The following is a 12,618-nucleotide window of genomic DNA, read 5'->3' on the forward strand; positions in this document are numbered from 1 at the left end:
CCTGTAAGCAGCTAAGGGTGTTCATTTCATTCTAATTTCATTCTGACGAGCTGCATGGTCACCGATGGTGTCTGTTCTTTTGGACAGATATCATCTTAGTATATATAAATGTAAAGGAAAATTTTTAAGTTCAGAATGATGATGGTGCTTCCGAAAGTACTCATCGAGAAACAGTAAAAGTCATAGCAGGTTCCCGGCAGGCATGTCTCTTTTTTTCAAAAACACGGATGATCTGTGGCTCCAATTACTCAAATTATGGAAACAGTTAATTTGACGTAACGATCGCTCGTCAATTATAACATTAATTTTTTGGTCGTCGCAGGTGATCTGCAGCAGTCTGCTATAACGGATCACTTAGGAATCATGATATTCGTAAAGACTGAAATCGGCCACCTTACAATTGACATGCAACTGTTGTTAAACACGAATGGTAGCGGATGTCACTGGACAACGGATGTTCCCTACATAACATATGAAATATTTACCACGCTTCGTTTAGTGAACAAGTCGTCAATGAGATGCTGAACTTTGAACTTCCTTTCTTCTAGTCTGACGTTCTTCAGCATGTTATCTGAGTACTCATCCAAGACAAGAAAGACAGAGAACTGTAAAATCATTACCTAAATTATGTGTCACAGGTGACGATAAACTGTAAGGGGAGAGCGTTGTACCTTGAAACTAGGCAGCCCTGCATTAGAAATGTAATATACTCCCTTATTCCATTTTCAAATATAGGATTCACTTTTTGTGTACTGCAGTCATTATTGAAACTAAGAAAAATGCTCCGAAATAGCAAGACTTTGCAAAAAGCGAAACAAAAATGTTGAAACGTGTAACATGATCATGTAATTAGGAATAAATACTCTACAGAAATTCACAAGTGTCGCTATCCAAAATATCTTGTCAGTACTGTACAGTACATTATTACTCTACTACACAATAATACTCAGTGATTGATCAAACTGAGCAGAAGTATTATCAAAACCCAGTTACAAGTTAAATATATTTTCAAGTGGAAGATTTTTGACTATAACACGAATTTCCATTGATAAAACTGTTAAGAGGTTAAAGAAACCCATTTCATTCGTAGCCCCCACATGCTTCATAGCAGAAGACCTCCTTTCGAGGTACACGATGGTGCACACCCACCCACAAGTAACACAAGTTATATAACTAGTTTAAAAAAAGATACAGAATGTTACTAATCATAGAACTCCTTTAACTAAAGTGTTAAAACTATCGTCAAAATAGAATTAATATATATGCGTAGAACTCAGAATATTTACCAGTGCTGCACGAAACACAACGTCTTGTCTCCCAACAACAAAAACAGCAGAAAATGTCGGAAACTTCTTATGGAAGTTTCTGGTAGGTGTTCCTTCATGTGATTCTAAAATCTTCTATTAGATTCAAATACAGGCCGGTATACATCATGTGTTCCACATCATGTAGATGTAGATGTACACTATCATCGAAGTTCAACACCCTCCCTTACTTAAAAGAACTTATCATCTACGAGAGGCTAGTGGGGCACTTCTCGTTACTGTTCCAGGGTATAGGTCCGTATTAGGTAAGCATGAGAACAGAGACCGAATGAAATTAAAGACGAACTATTCGAATCGAAACAGACCGGTATATCCTATAGAAAAGTATAATATAAATGCTCGGAGAATTGAAAAGGGGATCCTTTGAAAAAAGACAGAGGAAGTTATCAAGAAATTCTGTTGAGTAAATTTAGAGAATCTGTTTTCGAAGAACAGTATGCAACGATTATGAAGCTACCAAAAGAGAGATTCAGGCACGTACTGAAGCATACAGATTGTCATTTTTCCTTCGGTCGGTACGGGAATACAATAGGACAGGAAATATATAATATTAGCATCTTTCGCCATGCGAAAACGTTTAGTTCTAGCTTTGTTCGCAGTGCTTATAGACCAGAACACTACTAAACTTGTGAAATGAACATACTGTTAGAGGCATGATATAGCTGTGTATCGGGTTTAATTTCTACTACGCAAGAAAATCTCGAGGGGATTGCGTCATCCCAGTCAGAAGAGTTGTATATTGCAAACCTTTAATACATCGAGAACATCAAAGAGTTTGAAGGGGAGGTGAGAGACCGCTATGAAGGATTACTAAAGAGAATTATGTAGCAGAATTGAAAGGGCGATGAACAATAAACACAAAGTTTTTTATAGTTAATTCGTTATGGAGGTCCTTGAGAATCGCGTAATACCTTAGGTTTTATCAGACATTCTGTCAAAAAATAAAGATTCTCTCACTTGCACAAAGCTGAACTTCCATTTTACAGCCTTACAGACAACAGAAATGCACTTCGTATTGTGGACTGCTTCCGAGAACGTTCCTCCACAATGGAAACGTGCGCTTCATAAAGGACGAATGAAGCAGTCTCCGAGTAACAGCTGATATCTCGCCGTTGATTTAAGCACCGTTCGACTTCATTTGGTGATAATTTCTGTTCGTAGTACTGTACATTTTCTTTTTAATTGCAATAATAATATTGTGTAATACAGAATTTATCAGTACTGTAGTGAAACAGTTACGTACGCCAGTTAAGCTTCTTTTGATTCTCCTCATGAATAATTAAGATATTTCGAGTTTGTTTTTCTACTGAATACAACGTTTTGCGGCTGTTGGTACTATGTCACCTTGCCTAATGTGTTAAAATTTGCATAAACTTTTGCATTAGTAATTGTTAATGAGTTACGGGCTTGATAACGAACAAAGACAGAATTTGCGCTTTGTTGCGTTCGAGTGGTTAATACTTAATCCTGAATGTATGTGATCCATGGATTTGCTGATATTACGTGGCGTGCATAACAACTGTCGGTTCACTGACGTAATTTCACCGACCGTACTGCTAACGAACCTCCCTGCCGGTACGCTTGCTTATTCGGACACGACGCGGCCAATATTTGTGGTAGCAACTGGCACTGTGTTAGTATAAACGTATCGCTGCTTACATCTGCTAATTGCTTACAGAGGGGTAAAGACGCAGAAAGTTATTACGAAAACCCTGTTTGTTTGTTTTTGTCTCCCTGTCACACGAAAGCCGTTGTATGGCGACCATTTCGTTATAATGGAATCGAAATCATTTTTATTCTGTACTTGTCCGTGAACCGTGTGTTTGATATTTTCCCGTGAATGACTGCCCCACTTTGCTGAAATAATGAAAACTTGAACATTAGTACGATGAGAGAGTCAGTTGCTGGCTAGACAACCTGCATATGTCTAACAAGCAGAATCAATGATCCTATCATGCCCACAATACAATAGCATGTTCTTTGATCATCTACACAGATCATTCTATAAGTTCCTATCGATTTTCTGCAGCCATTTCATTAACAGCAGTTAGTTGGTGATTGTTGAACCTTGTAGTAGGATCGTTTCGAACATTACTATTGAGAAGAACTGATGTTGAAGTGTGTGGGCGTCTGAGACACCCTGGTAACGTGGCTGAACTTTCTTCTTCTTTTCTTCTGTTTCTTCCTCTATCATGCATTAATTCTTTGCTCCGCCTGTAAGATTCGATTCTTCTACTTTCTTTATGGTCTTCTGATACAACTTTTACTTTGTGGAATATATTGCCAAAAATATAGTGGTAATCTTCAGTCTTCCATTCGCAACGGATGGCATTTCCGTTTCTGTAGATTCTTCAACGTCTTCATTTGCATCAATTTTTAATTCTTTCCTAAAATATTTCTTTATTTCATAAACTATATTCATGTATCGTGCTATGCTCCTAAAGATTTTCGTTTCATTGTCTTGTAATCTTATTTTATCGTGCTTTTCATTATCCAGATTCATTCCCTGTTACCGACATAATTATGAAATTTAATATAAGTTTCTGTTCTTTCTTTATTTTGGAGAAATCTTCTAATGCTGTGGTTTAGATTACTGAATTTGTCAACTTTAGGTCTCCAGTATACGTTATCATTATCTCTAAAGGAATTTCTATTTACTTGCTGTATGATGATCTGTTCTGTTAACATTTTTGTCCTTAGTGCATTTTTCCGACAGCTTCATTTTCCATTGCAAGGGCTAGTGGTGAAAGGCTGTAGCCTTGTCGAACTGCTGAGGTAACATTGTCTGTTAGTTTGCCCCAGTTATTTGAGCTGTTGTATCGTTACACATGTTACATAAAAATCAGGCCGGCGGGAAGATCGTAAAGTGGCAGCCCCACTATCAAACTGTACCTGCGCAACTCTTGTATGGCTGCCAGGCGAAACAAGGAATTGCTGGCCAGCTATATAAGAGAATAAGCCAGACGGAAACCCCTTTGACTTTTGGTCAGTACTTAATATTCCAAAAGTGGAGAACACGTAACGATAAACAAACCACGTGACTTCATTCATTCATTCATACTTCACGCCAACAGTGCGCTTTCGTGTTACCTCGTTGCTCTGAGTCACAGATTTATAATGCCATTCTCTATTTTATTGACTGTGTATTTCGCTGAGGGACATATTCTCAGATAATAAAATATTGTGTAAATATGTACCAACTGGCCATCAAAGTGGAAGCAGACAGATGGATACTAACTATAAAAGCCGCATATACTGTCGCAGTAAGTAAAAAACTAAATTTTGCATCCATATCGACAGATAAATAATTGTCACGGCAATACATTAAAGCGTGTTCCATCATCTTATCACAGAGCCAGCACCGGGCATTATGCTAGAAATAGTGATGTAGTGGAATAATAAATAAATATTCAAAAAAGTAATTGGTTGCAGTTTTATGTATTTACATTAAAATATTCGGTGAACTCTCATTGGTCTTTCGCTAAAGGCATCAGAATGCGATGAATTCATCTGCAAACAAAATAGCTTCACAGATGGATGAAAAAAAAGGAGCAAACATGTTTTTCTTTTTGTTTTGTTTCTTAATCGTATTCCACATATATTGTTCATCTGAGTGATAGAAACGGGACCGGGAAAAAGAGAGAGAGAGAGAGAGAGAGAGAGAGAGAGAGAGAGAGAGGACTTTTGCTGCTCTGAATAAAAAGTGTGAAACAAAGTTTGTGTCGTTTCAGACCCGCTGTTCGTCATCATGGAGTACGTGGCGCTGGGGAAACTGCAGAGCTTCCTGCGCAGCTCTCGCGCCGAGCGCCACTACGGCAACCTGCACGGACCCTCCAAGGCGCTCACGTCGCGCGACCTGACGTCCTTCGTCTATCAGGTCGCCAGGGGCATGGAGTTCCTCTCCTTCAAAGGGGTGAGTGCTGGCTGCCAAAACTCATCGAGACTGAAACATTCGATCGCTAAGACTGATGACGAATACATAGGCTCATGGTCGTGACTCAATAAACTTGTCTTTAAATAAATTCTCACACACACACACACACACACACACACACACACACACACACACACACATATATATATATATATATATATATATATATATATATATATATATGTGTGTGTGTGTGTGTGTGTGTTCGTTCCATATTTTCTCTTAAACCACTCAACCAATTCCTTTTACTATCAAGACAGCCATCGCTGTGGGGCTAACAACCACGTACCTATCATCGTTTAGGTATTACGGAACCATAAACAATGTGATACGGGAAAAACTGCCGCTTCACGTATGACATTCAAATTTATTATTTCTTCGCTACTTACTCTCTTCGCAACCTACTTCGCATATACACTACTGGCCATTAACATTGCAATTCCAAGAAGAAATGCAGATGATAAAAGGATATTCATTGCACAAATATATCACACTAGAACTGAGAAGTGATTACATTATCACGCAAATTGGGTGCATAGATCCTGAGAAATCAGTACCCAGAACAACCACCTCTCGCCATAATAAAGGCCTTGATACGCCTGGGCGTTGAGTCAAACAGAGCTTCGATGGCGTGTACAGGTACAGCTGCCCATGCAGCTTCAACACGATACCACAGTTCGCCAAGAGTAGTGACTGGCGTATTGTGAGGAGCCAGTTGCTCGGCCACCATTGACAAGTCGTTTTCAGTTGGTGAGAGATCTGGAGAATGTGCTGGCCAGGGCAGCAGTCGAACATTTTCTGTATCCAGAAAGGCCCGTACAGGACCTGCAACATGCGGTCGTGCATTATCTTGCTGAAATGTAGGGTTTCGCAGGGATCGAATGAAGGGTATAGCCACGGGTCGTGACATATCAGAAATGTAACGTCCACTGTTCAAAGTGCGGTCAATGGGAACAAGAGGTGACATAGACGTGTAACCAATGGCACCCCATACCATCACGCCGGATGATACGCCAGTATGGCGATGAAGAATACACGCTTCCAATGTGCGTTCGCCGCGATGTCCCCAAACACGGATACGACCATCATGATGCTGTAAACAGAACCTGGATTCATCCGAAAAAATGACGTTTTGCCATTTGTGCACCCAGGTTCGTCGTTGAGTACACCTCCTGTCTGTGATGCAACGTCAAGGGTAACCGCAGTCATGGTCTCCGAGCTGACGGTCCATGCTGCTGCAAACGTCGTCGAATTGTTCGTGCAGATGGTTGTTGTATTGCAAACGTCCCCATCTGTTGACTCAGGGATCGAGACGTGGCTGCACATTCCGTTACAGCAGTGCGGATAACATGCCTGTCATCTCGACTGCTAGTGATACGAGGCCGTTTGAATCCAGCAGGGTGTTCCGTATTACCCTCCTGAATCGATCGATTCCATATTCTACATACAGTCATTGGATATCGACCAACGCGAGCAGCAATGTCGCGATACGATAAACCGCAATCGCGATAGGCTACAATCCGACTTTTATCAAAGTCGGAAACTTGTTGGTACGCATTTCTCCTCCTTACGCGAGGCATCACGACAACGTTTCACCAGACGACGCCGGTTAGTTAGGTTGTAGGGTACTGATGAACTCAGATGTTAAGCCCCATAGTGCTCAGAGCCATTTGAACCATTTGAAAAGTGTTCTTACCTTCACAATCGAATTACCCTTCATCAACACCAATCAGTTAAATGCCTCTGACTGTATCTGATCAGCTATTATTAACTCATATAAGAGCTCAAAGCAAGTTTGGTGATGTCATGGAGGTGGAACTGCCGCTCGACTCACGTCTGACCTCTTCCAACACCGAGCGCCTTCTCTCACCCCCACTGGTAACATTTTTCGGGTGCACTGTTATCAGACAGTCCACTTCAGGAATATTAATTCTTTCCATAACGGCCCAACTCGATTGCTCCAGTGAAGACGCTCTCAGAATGATTGTATTGTATTGTATTGTACTATATGTTAACCGGGGACCTAGAAACGACAGAGAGGCTCCGTCCCCGCCGCAGCTGCAGTGGTCCACAGCCCACGACGACTACCGCAGTCCACTTCACCCCTCCGCCGCCCCACACCGAACCCAGGGTTATTGTGCGGTTCGGCCCCCGGTGGACCCCCCAGGGAGCGTCTCACACCGGACGAGTGTAACCCCTGTGTTTGCGTTGTAGAGTAATGGTGGTGTACGCGTACTTGGAGAACTTGTTTGCGCAGCAATCGCCGACATAGTGTAACTGAGGTGGAATAAGGCGAACCAGCCCGTATTCGCCGAGGCAGATGGAAAACCGCCTAAAAAACCATCCACAGACTGGCCGGCTCACCGGACCTCGACACACATTCTCCGGGCGGATTCGTGCCGAGGACCGGCGCTCCTTCCCGCCCGGAATGCCGTGCTCTCAGAATGATAGGTGAAATAATTTCCCCTTTCCTACGTCAGCTCTCGTATCTTCCCGTGGCCAGCACTCTGAACTCCCGCCATGATGAGTCGATCTTTTTGTGCCTACATTCTCCCTAGTGCACGACGGTGGCTTCTCAGGACCGGTGCCAGCCAATGTGAATTCTGATTACTACACTGAATCAAAGTTCAAATATCTTGTGACATCAACCGCGTGGGATTAGCCGAGCAGCCTAGGGCGCTGCAGTCATGGACTGTGCGGTTGGTCCGGGCGGAGGTTCGAGTCCTCCCTCGGGCATGGGTGTGTGTGTTTGTCCTTAGGATAATTTAGCTTAAGTAGTGTGTAAGCTTAGGGACTGATGACCTTAGCAGTTAAGTCCCATAAGGTTTCACACACATTTGATCGTGACATCAAGTGCGGATCACGATGCTGTTGTCACCAATGTCACTTTGCTAAAAATTTACTTCAGTCTTCGCAGATTTCCACCTGCTTCCTTATCTTCGTCATTGTCGTAATCAGCAAACATACAACTCTGAAATGTCATTTCCAGTGAGATGAAATACCATTACCATTTCTCAAAGTCATGCAAATAAATTTACTGGTATCCTTGAAATTATCTATAAGAAAGTTATTCCAAGTTGTTAGTCACAAGGAAGATCTACCGTCATATTTCGAAGATTGAGGAAAGATGTTGGATACAAACTGTCTGAGAGATTGAGAGCAAAGACTTCGGTTGCTGCATCATGGCAGTGTACATACACACTCTGCTCACTGTGAAGGAATTCGTAAGAAAATAACATGACACTTGTCCCAAAAACAATTCTACTCGCTTGGTCTAGACCCTACGCTTTATTCCTTTTCCAAATTTAATTTGAAGTTGAAAGGGCTGCGTGTTTGATTTACTAGCAGAGATTGAAGCATAATTGCAGCTGAGCCTGAAAACGATTCAGCCATTACACTTCCAGCATCGCTTGCAATAATGATAAAATCGCTGGAAGGATTGTATATAAGTGGGAGGGGACTACTTTCAGAGTGACAGTAAAAACTGAGATGTGTTTTTTACGGGAATTTTCTCGGATATTTTGAATAACACCTCAACTGTGAACCTCCTCATTATTTTTATATCTCATCACAACCAATGACATTCACAACGAACACCACACTTACGGTTGCCACATTCATCCACATTTCTTGGGGAATACTGTACCACAGTGCACTGCAGTATTTCATGCCATAGGAAGGCAACGAAGAGAGCTAACAGTGTCGCCATGTGCGAGAGCAAGGGAGAATACACATCAGGACATGGATATTTTGGCTGGTCCTGGAAATGTGCCCAGACAGCTGAAGTGAGCGGTTTTCCCTTGGCCCGGCAGTACGGACGTGTTGTTTGTGTCCTCGCCGCAGAATGAGCGCTCTTGTTTGTTTACTCAGTACTCTGCCGTTTCGTGCGCGCTGGTTTTCGCATACAGATCAGCATGGGGGACCAATACAAAAAATCGACGCTAAAATTTACGCTCCAAAAAGAATTTGCCCGGCCAAAAGCACTCGAAGCTTAAAGCTGTCTACGAGGTGAAAACCCCGGTATGCGATATCATCGGCATACGTTTATCCACTGTGAGCGGTATACTCCATGTGATGACCATCAATGAAGCTAGATGTGAACGGATCTTCGGGAAACGAAACAACGCTTCCTCTTCTGCGACGCTGATGGCAAAGTGGGTACTGTGAACGCCGATCATGCTTGCTTGGGATTCCGCACGATCAGGATATTTAAACTTCCATTTGAACTCCCAGCAGAGGAAGTCGAGTCGGCTCTTCGACCTTACAGCACGGAATATAGCCATGTCATAGAAAGATGGACACAGTTCCGGACATATTCTGTCTGAAAGGAATGCCGGTCGTTGTGGCCGAGCGGTTCTAGGCGCTTCAGTCCGGAACCGCAATGCTGCTACGGTCGCAGGTCCGAATCCTGCCTCGGGCATGGATGTGTTTGATGTTCTTAGATTAGTTAGGTTTTAATAGTTCTAAGTCTAAGGGACATGACCTCCGATGTTAAGTCCCATAGTGCTTAGAGCGATTTGAACAATTTTTTTGAAAGGAATCCGACATGTCAGAATTGAACTTAAAAAAAGTCCGCTCGAACCTCAGTATCGGCGGCTGCTTTGCCATCGTCATTTACGGTGAACAACCAAGAACTTGCTCCGGATGTGGGAAGGAGGTCACCTACGATCCGAACACCTACAGCGCCGGATTACGCAAGTAACGTCTGCGGACATCGTGACGATCTCGCAGCAGCTGCTGCTGCCCGTGGCTTACGGTGCCGTTCTCACGACTTGAGAACATTTGGTGGACCAGCCGCCAAAGGACGAGGATTCCACCCACAAAGACGATGCTCCAGCGGAGGCAACCGCCAATGGCTGCAGTGTGGCAACACAGAATGGGACTGAGGAAGTTTCGCAGGTACTAGCAGCTGAGCGATCAGACATCGATACACGGGGCGGGTGCTGCCCTCCACTTGCCGCTGTGCGAGGACCCATCCCTTACCCTTGGAAGATGACGGAAGATGGTCTCGCTCTGCGTTCAGCGTCTTGGGGAAAGGACGATGAGTTACAACGGCAGAACCCGGAACTTCAGGAACGGTTACCGCCGAGGTGTACTTACAACACTGTACCCCAACGGAACAAGTAGTCCTGTAACGGGAGGAGCAACGTGTAACACTATTATACCGGGAATTGCGCATGTAGTATACACGTCATAAATGTACCTACTTTCTGCAACTGTCGTACTACGCTACCCCTTTTACAGGATTTGACCATGACGTATGACTACTGGGCGTGGAAATCGGACTATTAGTTCTTCTCCTAAGAGTTTTCTAACTGTTGGAAAGAAAAGCAATAAAACTGGAATAATACTGAATCCAGAACGTTTCTGTTCCAAGTTCATTAAGCGGTTTGTCTAATGGATTTACAGTCTGTAGCCTATCCAGGTAAAGAAATGGTTAAGATTCAGAAAAGCAGGACAACTAAATTTGGCATACTTTCCTGCTGTTTCCTAACATAACTTCACAAATAAATATACCTTTTCAGGATATGGTTCTGATAAAGACATAGGAATATTTTAGCTATTACGCCAACATACACACACAGTTTATCTCTAAAAAGGCTACGAATTTTTATCATGACGCCGGCCGCAGTGGCCGAGCGGTTCTAGGTGCTACAGTCTGGAACCGCCCGACCGCTACGGTCGCAGGTTCGAATCCTGCCTGGGGCATGGATGTGTGTGATGTCCTTAGGTTAATCTGGCAAGGAGGGATCTCTATGTTGGCAGTTTGTGTAACCAACCAATTAAATACTTAAATATTGTATTAGCATAACACACACATTTAAATTTGTTAAGACACTTTGTTTATACTTTTCTCTTAACAAATGATGTGTCCAAAGCCAATAGGTAGGGTGTGGTCATTCTGTATTGATATTCAGCATTTGTATGGAACCATACTTCAGTGTTGCTGAGACAGAAAGCAAATGTTTTTAATAATTCTTTGTACTTTACTGTATTCCATTTATAACTGAGAGAACTTAACTTTACTGAAAAATTAATTTGCACAACCTCAGCATTTATCCATGACAAGTTCATTTTAGCAAACCTTATTTACTCACTTTCACTTTAGTTATTACTATAAAGATACTAAAAACATTAAAGCCATTAAATTTGTCTGAAAACGTCTATTCCAGTACTGCCGCAAAGTTTCGATTCAGCACTTTCATCACGTAAATCATACAGTTCTCTTACTTGCACTTTAAAAATTAGTCCAAAAAAATTATTTTTAGACATTTAAACAAAGATGAAAATTAATGCTTGTAGGTACCGAAAACAAATATTTCAGACACAACATACAGATATTTCATACGTTTTTGTAACACGTTTACTTGGAATAATCAAACACCAGGAAGGGACCCTCCATAGGTGAATGATTACGAATAAAATACACTACTGGCAATTAAAATTGCTACCCCACGAAGATGACGTGCTACAGTCGCAAAATTTAACCTACAGGAAGAAGATGCTGTGATATGCAAATGATAAGCTTTTCAGAGCATTCACGAAGGTTGGCGCCGGTGGCTACACCTACAACTTGCTGACATGAGGAAAGTTTCCAACCGATTTCTCATACACAAACAGCAGTTAACCGGAGTTGCCTGGTGAAAAGTTGTTGTGATGCCTCGTGTAAGGAGGAGAAATGCGTACCATCACGTCTCCGACTTTGATAAAGGTCGGATTGTAGCCTATCGCGATTGCGGTTTATCTTATCGCGACATTGCTGCTCGCGTTGGTCGAGATCCAAGGACTGTTAGCAGAATATGGAATCGGTGGGTTCAGGAGGGTAATACGGAACACCGTGCTGGATCCCAACGGCCTCGTATCTCTAGCAGTCGAGATGACAGGCATCTCATCCGCATGGCTGTAACTGATCGTGCAGCCACGTCTCGATCCCTGAGTCAACAGACGGGGACTTTTCCAAGACAACAACCATCTGCACGAACAGTTCGACGACGTTTGCAGCAGCATTGACTATCAGCTCGGACACCATGGCTGCGGTTACCTTTGACGCTGCATCACAGACAGAGCGTCTCAACGACGAACCTGGGTGCACCAATGGCAAAACGTCATTTTTTCGGATGAATCCAGGTTCTGTTTACAGCATCATGATGGTCGCATCCGTGTTTGGTGACATCGCGGTAAACGCACATTGGAAGCGTTTATTCGTCATCGCCATACTGGCGTATCACCCGGCGTGATGGTATGGGGTGCCATTGGTTACACGTCTATGTCACCTCTTGTTCACATTGACGGCACTTTGAACAGTGGACGTTCATTTCAGATGTGTTACGACCCGTGGCTCTACCCTTAATTCGATCC

The 12,618-nt window shown here is 42.8% G+C and overlaps 1 protein-coding gene across 2 annotated transcripts in view; it reads left to right on the forward strand.

The window, feature by feature from the left end:
- Positions 1-12,618, forward strand: part of LOC126278525 (tyrosine kinase receptor Cad96Ca) — an 800,638-nt gene that overhangs the window by 391,285 nt on the left and 396,735 nt on the right. For both annotated transcript variants that reach the window (XM_049978699.1, XM_049978706.1), the window contains exon 8: positions 5,057-5,238. In XM_049978699.1, coding sequence (XP_049834656.1) covers positions 5,057-5,238 — 182 coding nt within the window. The remainder of the gene's footprint in view (positions 1-5,056; positions 5,239-12,618) is intronic.

This window comes from Schistocerca gregaria, chromosome 1 (assembly GCF_023897955.1).
Source record: "Schistocerca gregaria isolate iqSchGreg1 chromosome 1, iqSchGreg1.2, whole genome shotgun sequence".
Classification (NCBI taxonomy): Eukaryota; Metazoa; Arthropoda; class Insecta; order Orthoptera; family Acrididae; genus Schistocerca; species Schistocerca gregaria.